The sequence below is a fragment of the Protopterus annectens genome, chromosome 10.part0, assembly GCF_019279795.1.
Source record: "Protopterus annectens isolate FY-2018-M chromosome 10.part0, PAN1.0, whole genome shotgun sequence".
NCBI lineage: Eukaryota > Metazoa > Chordata > Ceratodontiformes > Protopteridae > Protopterus > Protopterus annectens.
This window is the reverse complement of record NC_056744.1, coordinates 403,846,080-403,865,452: the sequence shown is the minus strand read 5'-3', so window position 1 is coordinate 403,865,452 and position 19,373 is coordinate 403,846,080. Positions and strand designations below refer to the sequence as shown.

General features: G+C 40.5%; 1 protein-coding gene across 1 annotated transcript in view; it reads right to left on the bottom strand.

Moving 5' to 3' along the window:
* The window catches only part of HMCN1 (hemicentin 1), a 5,606,893-nt gene that overhangs the window by 171,216 nt on the left and 5,416,304 nt on the right, over window positions 1-19,373 (bottom strand). Inside the window, exons 99-100 of the mRNA XM_044085314.1 lie at window positions 10,020-10,139; window positions 1,581-1,715 (exon numbers count right to left, since the gene is read on the bottom strand). Of these exons, the coding sequence (XP_043941249.1) occupies window positions 1,581-1,715; window positions 10,020-10,139 (255 nt within the window). The remainder of the gene's footprint in view (window positions 1-1,580; window positions 1,716-10,019; window positions 10,140-19,373) is intronic.

Here is a 19,373-nt window from a genome sequence, read left to right as displayed (position 1 = left end):
GCTGTTTATACTGATAGTATAAATGAGAGCATCCCTAGCTGTCTGATCCTTTCAAATGGATTAGGGAAAATAAGTAACTGCATTTGGCTTCAGAAGGTGAGGCAAAGAGGTCACAGCAAAGTTTCCTCCAGTAGTAGACAAGCATCCATGCTACAGACATATTGAAGGATATCTCATGAGGCATCAAAAGTCATCTACTCAGTTTGTTTGCTAGAGTGCTAGCTTGCCCTGGAATGTGCATAAGGGCACTGATAACTGTACATTGCATTTTCAATGCTACTGCAATGTCCATTGGCATCCTGCTACAGATGCATGCCACACTGTCTGTTGTCCCTGGCAGCCTAAGGAGGTTATGTCTTTATTGCTTGCTGATGATGTTACCTCACATCCTCAAGGGACTGTAATCTCCTGCAAGCAGCAGATTGTTTCCTGTTTACTGTAGAACAGCAGGGATGAAAATTAGAATCAATATATCAAACGTCATGCTTTTTTTCTGGGAAAATACTGGATTTTCTTCTCTGCAGATGAGAGAATGGCAGCCAAGTTAAGCAGAAGAATTTGAGTATCATGCGGTCTTGGTCATGACAGAGAGAGAGAGAGCAAGAGAGAGTGGAGATTGGGAGGCTAATAAGTGGATGAATACAGCAGTGGCAGTACTACAGGTATTGTACTGGACTCTAATGGTGAAGTGAGACTTAAATCAGAAGACAAGGCTCTCAGTCTAGGTCAGTCTAGGTCTCCACTTTTACCTGTGGTTCTCAGCTTTGGGTAACAACTGAAAGTGTGACATCAGGGATACAAGCGATGGAAATGTTCCTTTACAATGTTGCAAGTTTTGTGTTCCATGACAGAGTAAGGAGCTTGGCCATCTGAGATGATCTTGGAGTACTGCTGCTATTCTTCCACATTGAGAGACATTAGTTGAGGTGGTCTACATACCTAATGACAATGTCCACCTTGGTCTCCTACTTTAGGTGGACCAGGCAGAATAATCTGTCTAACTCACTTGTTACCACCATGACTCTCATCAGAATGATCGGTTTACAAAATGAATGGTTGGATTGATGAAAGGAATATACTTAGAGCAACTAGAAATAGTGAATATAGTAACAGAGATAAAACAACTGGAATTGGGATCTTTAGAAAAGGGGAGGAGCAAATTAACTAGAAAAAAGGGAATTGTGTGAACAATACATGCAGAGGAGGAATTAGGTTTAAAAGAAGGCAGGATTTGAATGAGTTATGTAATGTCTGACAGTAACTGGATATATTATAAGTGATACAGAATGTTTGCAACTAAAATTATGTCAGTATGGTTTGTTTTCAATTATATAAATGTATGATTACCTATATCATATGTGATAATTTAATAGAGATGTTTCTTGTATAAAAAGATAATACATTATAAACCTTTCAAACAGGCAAAAAAAGATAAAAAAAATAAATAAATTGTAACTGGCTTAATTGAAAATGCCAATATTTTCAGTTCTGTCATCCTTTCAGTACTATGTAATATCTTAATAAGGTGCAATTCTGTCCATTTCTATGACCATACTATTCTTCAACAGCTCATGTTATACCTTGACAACTCAGTCCATCAGGCGTTCTCTTGAAACCAATGCCACAGCGAACCACACAACGGTAGGACCCAATGTTATTCTCACAGTCTTGCCCAGCATGACAGGTGTGCCCGCCCAAAGCACATTCATCAATATCTAAGAAATACAAGCATAATTATAAGTTAAAATAGCAGCAAAGATAAGCACTGCCTTATATCTGTAACTGAACTTGAAAAGTTACATGCAAAATAAAAACAATCACCTACACTCTCATACAAACTGATAGTGTAACTAATAGATATAAAAATGCCCAAACAGAGTAGCAATAGCTCATTATGATGTTAGAGTTATTCTGGTAATAAGTAGTCACTTGAAATGTTGGGACCCGCGTGACCGAGTCCTAATAAGTGGAAACTGAATGACTGAAAGTCAGACTTGCATATATTAAGTCCAAGATTGTCATTTATCAGAATATTTCCTTTTCTCTGAGGTATGGCAATCTTGGAGTAGGTATACATATAAGTCTGAGGTGTGCAGTAGGGCTTGGCTTGCCTCCTTCTAAAAAAAAATAATGGTTAACACAGAAGAGCAATGTTTGAAATTTGCTTTTCTCTTGTATTTTTCAATATTTTTTCTTTGTTTTAAGAAATTGAGTCCTAACATTTCAGTGGGGAGCTAGGTAATATTTAATTAGCTGTTATTTACAGATACACAAAAAAGATAAACACATTTTTATCATTGTTTAATGTATTGATTAGCCTGTATTCTGTTTCTGAAAAGCAGTTCCTGCATCTGCATTTCCTTTGGGTCTTATGCCAACTGGAATCCCTTGTTACACACACAGACTCATCATATAAAAACATCAGCAATATAAATATATATATATATATATATATATATATATATATATATATATACATACATACATATACACATACATACATATATGTGTGTCTGTTTGTGTATATCCCTGTGTAATGTTTTTATATTTTGCTTGGATATTGTTTGGGATATAGGATATTTTGCAGGCACCTTAATGGTTATGCGCATCAGACGGAGTTTTATAGCCAAACAATCCATTTGTGCCATACTGTCTAGGTGAAAAAAAAGTCCTAAACATGGCACGTTTACTTCTGCTGGGGCTACAGACATTCAGAAGCCATGTAGCTGAAAAGTACAGTTTTGTACCTACCATAAATGTAGATGTTCGAGTGTTCACACTGCTGCAGTCATTACACTTGGGTTATCCTGCTGTCAGGCGGTCCCGCAGTCGGCCAGAGTTCCAAAGTCTTGGTCCGGCGTCGGTTGCTGTTGCCTCTTCCCTGACGTCAGTACGCCAGGGGTATACAAGATGCATCCGACGCCATTTTCTTCAGTTTTTCTTGCCCCAGATGTCAGGTGCCCCCAAGTAGGTAAGCAATACATATTGCTAATAAAACATATATATAAAATATACGTTTACTTCTGCTGGGGCTACAGACATTCAGAAGCCATGTAGCTGAAAAGTACAGTTTTGTACCTACCATAAATGTAGATGTTCGAGTGTTCACACTGCTGCAGTCATTACACTTGGGTTATCCTGCTGTCAGGCGGTCCCGCAGTCGGCCAGAGTTCCAAAGTCTTGGTCCGGCGTCGGTTGCTGTTGCCTCTTCCCTGACGTCAGTGCATCAGGGGTATACAAGATGCATCCGACGCCATTTTCTTCAGTTTTTCTTGCCCCAGATGTCAGGTGCCCCCAAGTAGGTAAGCAATACATATTGCTAATAAAACATATATATAAAATAAAAACAATACCTTCAGTTACAAACAAATACACCACAAAGGTTGTATAGGATAGAAAGGTATAGATAAGTCCAGCTAGGACAGAGGGGATGGAGGGAGGGTAACCTGGACTGCAGCAGTGTGAACACTCGAACATCTACATTTATGGTAGGTACAAAACTGTACTATGTTCATCGTGTTATACTGCTGCAGTCATTACACTTGGGTAGAATCCCAAAGCTAAGGTTGGGTGGCTGGTCTATAAAGAGTTAGGATTGGCTATGAGGCCCTGCAGAACTGCAGTGGCAAATCCTGCTCTGGATTTAGAGTAAAGAGGCAAGTGGTAATGCTTGGTAAAGATGTGCACTGAACACTAAGTTGCAGCCTCCAAAATTTCCTTGGTTGGTACTCCTCTGAGAAAGGCTGTTGAAGTGGCTGTTGCTCTGGTAGAATGTGGCCTAATGTTATTAGGGACTGATTTTCCATGCTGTGTGTAGCAGTAACGAATACAGTGTCCTATCCATTTGGAGATAGTCTGCTTTGAAATAGCCTTGCCCTGTGATCCTGTAGCATATGCTACAAACAGTTGCTCAGTTTTCCTGAAAGCTTTTGTTTTGTCCAAGTAGAAGCGTAGCTGCCTGTGTATGTCCAAAGAGTGCAGACGTTTCTCCCCTTTATTCTGGGGGTTTGGATAAAAAGTTGGCAAATGGATGGTTTGGTTAAGAGCCACACTAGATAAGACCTTTGGCATAAAGGTAGGGTTTGTCCTTAAAGAAACCCTGTCCTGAAGAAAAATTATAAAAGGTTCCACTGCCGTTAATGCCTGTAGCTCTGAGACTCTTCGTGCTGAAGTTACTGCCAGGAGCAGAGCTGTTTTCCATGATAAAAATTTTAGATCGGCTGTATTGGCTGGCTCAAAAGGTGGCAGGGTCAGTTTTTCCAAAACAAAATTGAGGTCCCAAGTTGGTGTTGGTGCTCTCCGGGGCGGTCTTATGTTTTTAGCCCCTCTGAGGTACTGCTTTAGCAAGGGATGAGAGAATAAAGGAGGATCCGTGTTGTAACATGCTGAAATGGCAGAGGCGTGGATCTTAATTGATGAGAAGGATAGGCCTTTGTCCAGCATCTCCGTTAAGTATTGTAAAATCTGAGGAATGTTTGGGACAAGAGGGTCAAGGCTTTGAGCCTGGTTCCAGGCGCAGAATCTCTTCCATTTTTCTGAGTAAGATTTTCTGGTGCTAGGCCTCCTGGCCTCCAAAATGACATCCATAACAGCTTTAGAGAGAGGTGTTGCCTGTTTGACTAATGAATCTGCCATGCAGCCAGGTTTAGGGTTTTTGAGCTGACCGTGCAGGATCTGATTGTTTTGCTGAGTCAGAAGGTGTGAAATTTGAGGCAAAATCCATGGTGGGCCTTGAGCTAAGTTCTTTAAGATTGGGTACCAGTGCTGGCGTGGCCAGTCTGGAGCAATCAGGATCATCTGTGTTTTTTTTTGTCTGGCTTTTAGGAGTACCTTTGAAAGGAGAGGCAGTGGTGGGAAGGCATAAACATTTAGGCTTTTCCAGCTGAACGAGAGAGCATCCACTTTCCATGCTTTTGTGTGGTAAGTCCTTGTGCAGAATTTTTGTAGTTGGCAATTCAGTGGGGAGGCAAAAAGATCTATGTCTGGGCATCCCCATTTTTGCATTACCATGCTGAAGATTTGTGGATTCAATTTCCATTTGTGAGGGTCCATGATATTTCTGCTTAGATCGTCTGCCAGAGTATTTTTCTTTCCTGGCAGGAATTGTGCTTGCAGATGAACTTGATAAGTTAGAGCTGTGTTCCACAAGGTCATGGCTTGCCTGCATAGGGGATAAGAATGAGTGCCCCCTTGCTTGTTTATGTACCACATTACTGTGGTGTTGTCTGTCTTTAATAATAAATGTCCTGGATGTAGAAGGTCCTTGAAAGCTGTTTGGGCATTTTGAACAGCCAACATTTCTTTTTGATTGATGTGAAGATGCATTTGGTCTGTGGTCCACTTGCCCTGAATACATTTTCTTGCCATGTGTGCTCCCCAGGCGTAATCCGAAGCATCTGTTGTTAGTGTCTGCCTGGTTGTGGGTAGACTGAAAGGCTGACCCTTGTTGAGGTGAAATGCCTGTGCCCACCATCGAAACTCCTGTTGTAGGCAGGGAATTATTGGTATTACTGCTTCTAAACTGTGAGAGTGTTGAGTCCAAACATTTTTTAGGTACTATTGTAATTCCCTCATATGCAGTCTGGCATATGGAATTAGTAGTATGCAGGATGCCATGAATCTCAGGGCCTGCAGAATTTTTCTTGCAGGGAGATGGGACTTTTTTGCCAGTAATTGAAAATATTGAGTCAGTTGTCCTTGTTTGTCTGGCGTGAGATAAGCCATCTGGGCCGTTGTATTTAAGCTGGCACCCAGGAATGTAATCTGTTGTGAGGGCACTAGTTTTGACTTCTTTTCGTTTACTGTGTACCCTAGAGAAATTAGCAACCTTTTTACAAATGCCAGATGCTTTAGAAGAATGTCCTTTGTCTCTGCTTAAATGAGGCAGTCGTCCAGGTATGGATATATTTGAATTCCTTTTTGTCTGCAAAATGCAATTACTGGGGCCAGGCACTTTGTAAAGACCCTTGGTGCAGTAGATAAGCCAAAGGGCAGTGCAGAGAATTGGTAGTGCATTGTACCAGCTTTGAATCTGAGGTATCTTCTGCAATTTTGTCTGATAGGGACATGCAGGTATGCCTCTTTGAGGTCCAGAGTAACAAGCCAAGCCTTCTTGCCAGCATGGGAAGAAGCTGCTGTAGTGTCAACATTTTGAATTTCGGAATATCCTGGTAAGTATTTGGAGTTGAAAGGTCTAGTATGGGTCTCCAGGCTTTGACCTTTCTGGGGACCAGGAAGAGTCTTGAGTAAAATCCTTGTCCTTGTTCCTGCTGTGGTACTTTTTGAATATCTCTCATGTCCATGAGGGCTGATATTTGTTTTTGAGCCTCTGCCCATTGATTTTGTGGCAGGTTTGCATTCCTTTTAGCCTTGGTAAAGTGTGAAAGTGGAACCTGTAACCTTGAGACACAATATTCAGAACCCATTTGTCTTGGGTGATTGTTTGCCAATTTTGAGAAAAAAGTGCTAGTTTCCCCCCCTAAGGGGGCTGCCAAAAGGGAAGTGCTTGGCGTACGAAGGGGAAAGTCATTGGGACTGTTTCCTGTATGGTTGAGATTTGTCCTCACCTCCTTTTGGGGTTGAGGTACCTCACTGTCGTTGTCTGTTAGAGTCTTGGGGTTGAGATCTGCCTCTTGGGCGTCTGTATCTGCCTCTCTGTGGCCTGTCTGACACTGGAAAGGACCAATTCTTTGTAGGCCAATTTCTGCTAAATCGAGGTGGCTGTACCTGTAAGAAATCTTTGACTGTTTGCATAGCTTTAGCTTTATCCTCCATTTTCTTTAACACCTCTTCTGCCTTAACACCAAACAAGGTAAACTTTAATCAAGCATGTCTTTGAATCACAGAACCTGTAACTGCGGCTCTACAAGAGGCCTCTAAAGAATCAAAACCACATTGCAGAGTATGTTTTCCCACCTGTTCAACTGCATGCAATAAATCCTGCATTTCTTTATAGTCAGGAGCATCTGAGCTTGCAAGCATTTTCTGTTTTAACTGAGCCATTAAATATTGTTGGTACTAAAGCATGTGAAAATGGCAATTTAAAGCCCTTACTGCTAAAGTTGCAGAAGTGTAAACTTTCTTCCCCCATCTATCCAATGCTCTAGAATCTCTGTCAGAGGGGACTGGATTTTTTGCAATGGAAGCCTTAACCCCTTTGGGACTCTGCGAAATAGTTTCTGGATCAGCAGAAGGGTTTTTATAAAGAAACTTGTGAGAGTCAGGGACTCTATAATACCTATCTGGCTTGGCAGGTGCAGGGGGCAAAGATTCAGAAGATAAGCTGGATTCAGAGAACACATCATCCACAATATCTAACACAGGCGGAATAGCCAGGGGCCTGTGCTGAGACAATAAAAGGAAGTCCCTGAGCCTTTTCTTGGATTCTGAATAATCCTGACTTTCCCAATGGAAATGCTCCCTCATGGTATGTAAAGTTTCCCCAAAAGAATAATCCTCAGGAGGAGAGGCTGAAGGGATAGATTCTTCAGCATCAGAGTCCTCATAGGGGGGAAGAGAGTATCCCTGGTCTGAAGAGGAATCAGAGGAAATGGAAATCTGATCAGAGGACTCATAGTCTGTATCCTGTCTAGGTCTTTTCGCAGGAGGGGGATGGGAACCCCTGATTAGAATAATGAGGTCTTCGGCCATTTTAAGCATCTGTTTCTTAGGCATGGAGGACTGTCCAGGAGAATGCTGTAATTGCTTCTTTGTCTTTAATGGTGTTTTTGTCTTGGCTGTTGCTTTAATGGTAAGTTGTGAAGGTCTGAAAACAGAGCCTGTGGCTCTGAGGTAGCGGGTGTCAGGGGCTGCGAAAGCGCCTCACTGAGAACCGCGACTGGCCTAGAAGAGGCTTCGTTGTTGGTTTTGGTTTTGGACCTCGGATGCCTGTCTTTATCCTTGTCTTTGCGTTTTTTCAAAATTGCAGTCGTCAGTTGATCCGACGGCATAGTATAATTGAACCTTCAGCCAAAGTAGGGCAAAGCAAAATCAAAACATCGTTTTATAGTGCGTTTGTTAAATCTAGCACACAAAACCGACAACTAGTGACATCGTGATCAGGGCCTAGGCATGGAATACAGTAAGAGTGGAAGTCCTTATGAGGTATTTGCTTCCCACAAGAAATACAATTATTAACTTTTTCTGACATTGGTCTGAGGCAAGAAAAACGTTTCCCCAATGGGGTACTTAGCTTTATTGAAGACTTCGGATCTGAAATTCGACTTTGAAAATCTCAGGAGTAGGCCAACCGGCACTTGCGAACTGCTTTTGCTTCGGGCACTGCGCGGCAAGAAAGACTGGAGAAAATGGCATCAGATACATCTTGTATACCCCTGGCGCACTGACGTCAGGGAAAAAGCGACAGCAACCGACGCCGGACCACACACACACACACACACACACACACACACACACACACCATCACTAAGCTATGTGACAGTGACAGAACTGCTTTGTGAGACTGCTGGGGGCTATAATGGGCTTGTCTGTCACATGGGGTACAGGAAGGCTCATTCTCTGCTAATGGAAGCTTTTTTCAATTTGTGTGTGAAGGGTGTATATCAGGTTTTTATTGATTAATGAGTGTTCCTTTTTTCAAGTGGTCATGTCTTCAAGATTCATGGATGAATATAATCAAACACATATATATTTAGAATGTAAAGCAGTACATTAATTCAATTTGTTCCATATTAACTTCCATATTGACTTTTTTAAGTGTTATTAAACCATGCTTAAATAATTGTTTTAGACATTTTTACTCCTAGTGTATAGTCAATATAGTAATTTATTATTATGCAGTCAAAATAATTACTAATTATTCAACAACTAGAAAATAATTTATTTGCAAATCTATTTAGTTTCCCTTTGCTTTGGTGTATTTACCTTAAAATCTTAATTTACAAATTTGAGAAATCACTTCATAGACTGAATTCAATGTCTGTTTGTCCAAGTTACATCTGAACTGGGTTAGGAAGGAACTTTGCTTCACATGGATAGGGAGCCTGTTCCAAACAAGGGGTAGTCCGTGGAATACATGCTTGTCTCTCTAGCAGGTCCTATTTGAATCACAGGCAAGACTGCACAACATAGAATTTCTTCCTCACCACTGTATGACACATAATGTCAAAGGCTACATTACTGTCTACGTGTGTCCCCAAGACCCTGACTACTGGGTTGACTCTTAAGGGGGTGTTGACCAACACTCGGTATGCTTAGTTGAGCAACAGATTTTGACAAACAACAATTTCAGAATCCTACTGCAGTAAATTGGTCTATGAAACTATAAACACATTATTTCCATAACATACCTATATCAGTATGTCTACAGAATACCATGAAGTCAATCATGGCTATGGTACATTGTACCATTTAAAAGAAGTATCTGGGAGAATCCATTAAAATGGCATTGTACCAATGAACTGGGAAGCAACACTGAGACATCTAAGGTACTGCTAAACTCTCCCAACTTAATTAACAGCATTCTACATTTACACTGTATTTAATTTTTAATTTTAAAAACTTGTCTGCTAATTCTTAATGACCATGCCATCAGGAAAGAACCCAGTAACTTTAAATACAGACCATTAAATCACTTGCAAACACAGTCTTTGATATTTTCAACTGATTATGGTACAATGTAATATCAGAATGCCTTTGACCAATCAGGTACAGAGCTGTTATTGTCATTTGTGTAACTAGGGTTGGCAGTCTAAAATGACATTCAGTGTGACTTTTCTGTGTTCTAGTCTTAACATAATCAAAGAATTCAGAAGACTCTAACAAATGTGAAAAAAATGACATTCAGTGTGAATTTTCTGTGTTCTAGTCTTAACATAATCGAATAATTCAGAAGACTCTAACAAATGTAACTAAGACAATGCTATCTCAGCTAGTTGTCTAATGTTACAACACAGTGTTGCTAAAACTAAAATGTCATTCCAAAGCTAATACATTTATATAATCTTGATTATTTTACAGCAAAGGGTACAACAAACAGATCTTGTGCTAATAAAGTATACCTTGGCAAGTTCTTCCATCTGCTGAGATAATGAAGCCCTTTGGACAGGAGCAAAAGTAACTTCCCATAGCATTATGACAGGTGTGAGAGCACGGGTTGACAATTGCACATTCATCTTCATCTGAGATATATAGAATTTTCTTATTAGTGACAGCAAAACAAAATACAACTTTTCTATTTTAAAGAAGATTCCCCACAAGCATCAGAGAATCTCAGGAGTTTATTTATTTATTCAGCTTTCATTTGTTTTACCAGGTACTGATCAATACTGACAAAATTCATAATTAAACCATTGGCTTGAAAGTCTAATAAAACAGTGATACATAGAAACACAGACTTGTACAACCCTTTAAATCATAGTAACATAACATCTAAAGTTAATACAGGCAAGTGTTTAAGGAGTATTTGTCAATGTTACTTGAGAAAGCAAAGGATGACAAAGAGAAGAAAGCAAAGGGGATAGTGGGAAGAGTCCACTGATAGTCCACTGATAAAGCCAAACACCACTAGATGAAGACATGCATCTTTCAGCCATTTTATTCACCTCATCAGCACAGCATAAGTTGATAGTCTGGCTATACCTCAGAAACACATGGTGTTTAAATCCAGCTGATGCTCATACAGATTAAGCTGCCTGCAAAATATCTCAATTAACATCTAAACCAAAGGGTAAAAGCGTAACATAGATAAACTGCTCAGTAAAAACTGCCAGAAAAACTCAACCAATGGAGTCTGGCTTTATTGGTCTGAATATAACCATAAAGACTTAAAAAGTAAAAGTCATGGACATTCAGAAGCCATGTAGCTGAAACATTTAATGTCCTTAAGGGGCCATTTGCATATATTCCATGGACCTCCATTACAGAAGTTTTAAGGTATCATACAATAAAAACTGTACCTTGTCTGGGTTTTTCTTACAGTTTTTGCTGAATGGTTTGTTTGTGTGACCTTTTTACCCCTTGATTTGGGTATTATATATTGGTAGCCCACATAAGCAGGATACTGACGCCATGGGATGGATATTTAATTTTATTTATTTACCTGCTGTGGATATGCCAGCTATGAAATTAAAGTTTATATTTAATAACCTAAAATGCAGTAGATTTTTTGAAATGTTGATGGCACATACTGTAGGCAGCAGTATGGAAGTGGAGCAGGGGAAACTTTAGCTCCATTGAATGCATACGTCTTCATGCAAAGGTGAGATCATAAGTTCATAATGGGCAGAAAAATAAGTTATGTACTTACCATAATGTTCAATCTGTGTTGTCAATCTTCATTTATCCTTGACATATGGGTTCGGTTCCAAGCATCAGAAATGACTTGGTCATTACTACAACCTGCAAGAACCAAAAACTCTCGAGCTTAAGTCCTACCCAGAGTGCTCCTCTCCAATTTACCACAGATCGAGTTTGCAGATAAACATGTAAGGATGTAAACCTAGTATCACTTTAGTGGAGACCATACCTAGTGTTATATATGAAACAATCCATAACTAGTACTAGATTTTGTTCTACCAGGAGTTCAGACTTGAAGGGGATGGAGGGTGGGGAGTCAAGGATATATGAAGATCGACAACACAGATGGAACATTATGGTAAGTACATAACTTCTTTATCTGATGTTGTCAATCTTATTTATTCCTTGACATATGGGACAGAGCCCTCAGCTACCTTGTGTCTTGGGAGGACTCACAGAAGGATATTCCTAAGCACCACAGAACCAAAGGATGCTCTTCCCCTAGAGACTGAATCCAATTTCTAATGAGTAATAAAGGTATGTGGAGAAGCCCATGTCGCAGCTGCACAAATATCATCCATGGAAGTCTTCGAATGACAAATTGAAGCAGCTATAGCTCTAGTAGATTATTCCCTGACAGACCCAGCCAATTCAACTTTCCTCTTATTGTATATGAAGGATGTACAGGGTAACCACAGATACTGGTTTACCCATTCTGGTATTTGAAAAGGAAACAAATAGTTGGTCAGATTTTCTATTATCTTTCATTCTATAGAGATAGAATCACAATTGTCTGTAGATGTCCAATAAATGCAAAGAGTATTCATCTTTGTTTGAGAAATTGGGAAAAAAAGACTGGTAAATTGATTGTCTCATTAATATTTGTCTCTGACACCACCTTTAGCAGAAAGGAAGGGTTCATCCTCAAGGAAACTGTCTTTGTGAAATATCAAATATGGTGGTTTGCAAGGTATGGCTTGAATTTCTGAAATTCTTCTGGCAGATGTAATTGCAACCAGAAAAATAGTTCTCCAAGATAAAAATGTTAGGTCACAGCTGGCAGTAGACTCAAAGAGGAAATGTACTATCATTTGTAACACTAAGGTAATATCCCAGGGTACAAATGGATCTTTATATGGAGGTTTTAACAACAATGTCTCTCTTAAGAATGCTTTGCAAAATTTATGAGAAATTAATGAATATCTCTTGAACCCATTACGAAAGTTTGAAATAGCCATTAGCTGAACCCTAATAGTAGAGGCAGATGCTCCTTCTTCAAAGAGTAAAGCTAAAAATTCTAACAATTTGTTGATAGAAAGGATCAGTGTTATTATCACGAGCCCAGTAGGAACATTTCTGCCACTTACTCTTGTAGAGTTGCCTAATGGAGGGTTTGTGTGATGCCAGAATGATCTTATGAAGTGGGGAAAATTGCGAATTATGCCTGGCAATTAGTGGAACTGGAGAAGCCAAGCTGTCAGCCTGAGGTTTTGAAGGTTTGGGTGAACTAACCCCTCTTGATGGGTTAGGAGATCTAGATCTGGGTCCAGAGTCCAAGGTTGTTGAATCAGATAAGGCCAAAGAAAGGGGAACCAAATCTGTCAAGGCCAGACGGGAGCAATGAGAATTACTTTGCACTTCAACCTTATTAGTATTGTGATGACCCACCACTGCCAACCAGTAATCAAGGAGCCTCAATCCTTACCAATGGCAACAGTGGGGAACATTCACTGGGAGGATGACAGGTGCACACACAGTATTTCCAGATGCAGCTCTCTGCATCAAGGGCAATTTCCCTGAAGAGCACACACAGACCACATTCAGTCCGGGGCTGGTTCGTCTACCTTTCTCCATATCCCCAATAAGACTCACCACTGGCACTGCTATAGAGCTGAGTCCTTAGCCAGGGTTCCAAGCCAAGTCCTTCAACACTCTCTCTGTCCAACCACTGCTTTATGTCCCTGCCCACGTAGCTGATACACCCACACACACTCTTTGAGATTTTGATTTACACACACACACACACACACACACACACACACACACACACACACACACACACACACACACACACACACACACACACACACACACACACACACACACACACACACACACACACACCTGGGAAAGGTTGGCAGTGGTATACTTGCTATGCCTTCTTCTACCCAGACTATAAGGTAGTTATTGCTGCCACCAGTCACTCCTTCTCAGCTACTTTAAGGCCCTTAACAAAGGGTGTCCAATCTTACCATGTAATATTAATATTAACACAAATGGCAGCTTGACCAAGAGCAAGGCTGTAAGGAGTGGCCCATGCAGTGTCACCAAATAAATAAGCAAGTACTATCAAAACTTAAATATCTCTACACAGATCAGCCACAATGAAAGGTTTAAATATATTTAATAATAAATAATAAAAGAACAAGACAATACTAAATATATATTCACAGTGACATCAGAGTTCAAAACCACAGGAAAGGTTTAAAACAACATTGCAGGACAGTCTCAAATAAACAAAAATATCTAAACTAATTCACTATATTTCTGACTGTATCTAAGAGAATTACTATAACCTTAGAACTTACTAACAGAGGCAAGGCAGATGTGGTGAATAGATCTTCTAGTCATTGTCAGGTCCAAGACAGAATGCAGAATGCTCTGTCTCACTAAGAGACTTCTCAAATTAATGTTGTAAATATTACTGCTGGGATAGCTTGCAGAATTATATCATTTCTTGTCATCTAACTCTAGTTCCCAGGTGAAACCCCACTGCTGGAAGCTGGCAATATTTAGCATCTACCTGTAAATATACATAGACATCAGATCTTTGGCAGATGCTGGAAGTCATAAAACAATTGCATTCCTTCATGCTTTCACAGGTAGTAATTAGTTCACTCCGAAGACAATACAGAAATCTTCTCAGCACAGACTCTGTGTCTCTAGCTGCCTTGAAAACTGAAAGATACCACCTTTTATTGTGTAGCCTATAAAGTAATTTAATTTCAGCTATTTTCCTAAAATTGTTAGACTGAAGTTAACCTCCTGTATTCCAGTTCATAGGTTAGTACTAGGCTAACTGCCCTTGTGAGCCATTGTAAGCCTAGCCAATTATCCTTTGTGAGACTCAAACCCTGCACCTTGTGTTTGTAAGGCAAACACCTTAACCATTACGCCACCATCCCAACCCTGGGGTTTCCACTGTTTCCACTGTTAAAATACATACATTTAGACAGTTACAACATGGAGTGTACATTTCTGTTTTCTTCCAGCAGGGCACACTGTGGATGCATTTCAAACACAAACACTTTCTTTATAAAATACCTTTTCAACACACATGTCTGTACAAGCAGTTTGATATACATATGACATACAGTTCTAATACATTTGTAACACAGGCATCTTACACAAATCATTTTGATGTTCACCAAGTACATATAATTATTTACAAAATCCCCCCAGAAAACACAAACAACCTCTGTAGGTGGGCAAACAAATGTAAAATACAAAATAAATAACCAGAAGTCTAACCATCAAAGTTACAGCAGTTTAATAAAACACAGGTACAACTGCGACAGCAAGAAATCACAATTGTTCCCAAGGGAAAAGCAGTCTGAAAGGCTTGCGATGCTAAAAGCACTGCCCTCAGCTCTACAACACTGATATGCAAGTTGGCCTCCATGGGGGACCAAGTGCCTTGGACAGTCTTGCCCAGATAATGCTCTCCACTCCACTCCATTTGGTTGGCGTCTGTGGTCACTATGGTTCAGGGTTGAGAAGGAACAAAGGGACAGCCCAAGAGAATTTCGTCTGACTGAGACCACCAAGCTAGGTCTTTCTTGCAATGACTGGTAATCAAAATCTGATCTGACATTTTCTGATACAGTTTGGACAATTGAGAAGCTAGAAGCCAATGAAGAATTCTCATGTGAAATCTTGCTAGAGGAACTAAAGTAATGGCTGCCTTCATCGAGTCTAAGGCCTGTAAGACTAATCGTGCAGCTACTCTCTTGTTCCTGACAATCTTTTTTACTTGGGTCTTGATCTTTTGTAGTCTTGGAAGGAGAAGGGAAGCTATGCAAGTATTAGTATTCAGCACTGTTCCTATGAACTCTAAAATTTGTGCTGGAGTCAGGTGTGATTTTTTTTGCAATTTACGGTAATGCCCAGGTTATCGCAGGTCTGAAGAATGTAGTCTCTTGCTTGTTTTAGAAGATGCCTGGTGAGAGCAGTAATGAGCCAGTCATCTAAGTACTGAAACACCCGGAATCCTTGCAGTCTCAAGTGAGCTGCTACTACTGCCATGCATTTGGTGAACACCCTGGGGGCTGTGGTGAGGCCAAAGGGCAGAGCTCTGAACTGATAATGACTGGCTCCCATCCAGAAGTGGAGAAATCTGCTGGAGTGCTTGTCCATTTTTATGTGGCACTACGCGTCCTGGAGCTCTATTGAGCACATCCAATCATATTTCCCTAGAAACGGGAGACTAGACTGAACTGTGACCATCCTGAATTTTGTTTGTTGAATGGACTTACTCAAAAAACTCAGATCCCAAACTGGTCTCCAGTCCCCGGTCTTCTTTGGCACTAAAAAGAAACTTGAGTAAACTCCGGATTTGGTGGGACCTCTTAGATGACTCTTTTTTGAAGCAGTTTTTGAATTTCTAGTATGGATGGTTTCCCCTAACTGGGTGGAACATTGGGGATTCTGTTGGAATTGTTTGGAAAAGAGAGAAAGGGTATGGGTTATCCTCTGGTTATAATCCTTTGCACCCAAACATCTGAAGTTATTTGGAACCAGGCGTGTTGGTGCAAGGATAGACCCCCCCCCAACTGCTTCCAGAGGAAAGCAAACGGGCCTCATTTCAGGAGCGCTGGTAGGATTTTCCAGAAAAGTGTCCCTGGAACTGTGACTTTGTAGGCCACTTCTGCCTTGTAGATGGTGTCTTCCGTTAAAGCTCTCCCCTCTGCCCCTGGGAGAGCCACTGCCATGTGTGTCCTGAAAAGGCCCTTGGGACTTTCAAGACACATTTTCCTACTCCTTTGCTTCCTGCAGAGGACCATTGAGGAGTAGAAAAACATATGCCCACTGCAGAAAGGGTTTTTCCATCTTTCTCACACCTGGACAAAGTTTCTTGAACTTTAGGGGGAAAAAGAGATGATCCATCAAAGGGGACACTGAAGAATGAATACTGGAATGGCTCTGCAAATTCACATAAGTGCATCCAGGTGTGTCTCCTACAGGCTATGCCTGATCCCACTGCTGTAGTCGTCCCTTCGGTTGCATGTGCTATGAGCCTCATGTAGGAATTTGAAATGGACTCTAGGGTGGCCATCTGAGAAGCAACCTTATCTTGGACTGCTTCAGACATGGCTCCTGCAAGGATATGTGATAGCTCTTTAATCAGATCCTTCTGAAGTCTGCAGAAGTGTGCCATAAAGTTCAAAGACTGCAAATCAAAAGACAATGAAGCGTAAACCCGCTTTCCTAACATATCCATCACCCGACACTCTGTATTGGGAGGATGGATAGTGAAAATTTCATCTGCCAATTCCCTTTTTTGTGGCTGTCGCTACCACCATGGCATCTACTGGTAATCCGTTTGCCCAAAATTGATGGTCTTCTGGTTCAGAAACAATTTTGTCTGGCCACTTGGGAATAGGTTCTATGGTGCCAGGAACCTTCCACACCCACTGCAAGATCAACTTAATTACCTCGTCAGGAGGCACAGTAACCCAAGAGGTCTCTGATGGATTCCTCTAGAGAATCTAACTGTTTCCTCTTACACTTCCCCTTCTGAGGAACCTTCTCAGTGGGATGATCTGGGGAGGTATCAGAAGAAGACAATACATAAACAGGTGTCTCCTGTGGCCTTGGCGCTCACTGTCCAGGAGTTGAGATCAGAAGATCTGGTTGAGAGAAAGGTTCAGGAATTTGCACCAACAGGGAAGGAACCAACTGAATGCCCACAGTGGACAAGGCCCTCTTCATAGCCTGGAAATCTGCCCCCTCCCAAGAGGGAAGGAAGCCTGTAACCAAGAAGGACTGCCTCAGAACCGTGGTCACTCCCTGCTCTGAAGAAGCCGCTACCATACATAAGTTCATTTTTTGTATCTTTGAGCATACTAAGGGGTAGTCTCTAGCTAAAAACAGCATATATAATCAGTTTATCAATCTCTTTGCTGAAATTGTTGTCATCAGAAATTATTCTGGATAGCCTCACCATCTGTCCTTTCACTAAACTCCTTTTTTGTTTGTATGGATGACAACGATTATAATGCAAGTACACATTAGATAAAATAGATTTTCTATTAATTGTAGACTGAAATTTCTAAATCCTTAAGCAATGGGATGGCAAATAATTAATTGTGGATTTTGAAAAATGATAAGTAAACTTCAAAAATGGGTAGTAGAATTAATATGTGCAATAAATGCTGTTAATTCATCATAATTTCCTTTCCATATCATAAAAGTTGTAATCCAAAAAGTGAAGGTAGGCAATAACATGAGAAAAAAAGCTAAAACTGAACACTTGCTCATGTTCCCAGTAGCACATAACTGCATCTGCATATATGGGAGCACAAGTGGCACCCATGGCTACTCCACTTGCCTGTCTAAAATATTCTCTTTTAAAGAATACAAAATTATTAGTTGCAACAATCTCCATAACTGAATTAATAATATTGATGTTTTTGTTGGATAAACATTCACAGCCACATAAAATATCATTGAACCACATTAAACCTATTTGTTGTGGGATGCAGGAGAATAAATCCACTACATCAATAGTTACTAAGTACTAGTCAGGGTAGAAAAAATCTGACTTTAATTACCGAGAAAGTCCCAGGAATCCCTAAGTTTGTTTGTGTCTTTCGGCTTTTCCCTGTTAGGGGTCGCCACAGCGGAACTCCGGTCCACTAATGATTGGTAGTAGAGTTTTACGTGCTGGCTTGCCGGGCCTAACGCACAACCTTCAAAGAAGGAACGCCCATTCACACGTCGTCACACAGAAGACGCTCTAACTGAGAATCGAACGGGCAACGTCTAACTGTGAGGCGACAACGCTACCCTAAGTATGTGTGGAAATTTATTCCTGAACTGTTTGTCTAACTTATCAACATAAATTGTATTTTGTTTGCAAGACTGATAAAAATGGATTGCTATTCTATGCATGCATATAAAATCTTGATACCCTCCCCAAGCCACAAAAATCCTTGCGTGACTATATTCATCTGCCCATGATGCCTGTCCTCTCGTTTCTATTCTTGTTTATGGTGAAACAGCAGTTGGTAATGAAATGTGCTGTTTTACCTCTGTTTCACTGGCTGTCCTGTTATATCTCAGTATCAATCTGTCATGCATGCCCTGTTTCTCTCTGCCTCTGTCTCAGAAGAAAATTGAGCGATACAAAGTCAGGAAATGCCAAGTTCATGTTTTCAGTTAGCATAAACTCCTTAACCTGCTAAAGTGGAATAGGAGAAGGACTGTTACAAAGCAGTTTTTTTAAAGGTACACACATGTACACTACCAGAGCACACAACATGTTGTCTCTGTCAGTGAAGGTTAAATTTTGCCTGCAAATGAACATCGGTTTCCAAGCCTTCATTAGGTACACTCACTCTTCAGATATTCAGTGGTAGCCTGGCATTAGCAGTGACTATGAAGTCATGTTCAGATAAGTGCTATTAAATGCTAGAGAATGAAAGAGTTACTAATGCAGAGTCAAAAACTATTGTCTCACTGCAAAGATGGCTCACCTTATGTCGTTAAGCTACAGAAAGGCAAACTAATGCAATTCACATACATTAAATTACAAATATAAAATAGCACCTCAAACAACATTTGGTATTTTCTGTTAGTAAATTAAATAACAGCTGACCCTCGGCATGCTAGGAAATTTGTTTCAGAAATAAGGTCTTAAAGAAGAGAAAGCCCTGTCTTCTAAGATGAAAGTTGTATAGGGTCTAGTTTAAAAAGTGTCCCACTGTCCTGAAATCTCAATAAGTACCATGATTTCACTACAGTATGTTTACTAGCTAGAAGCAGACAATATTAGAAAACAGAAAATCCTGAAGTAAGGAAAGAAGCAAAAGTCTGGACTGTTCTGCTACGGGTAG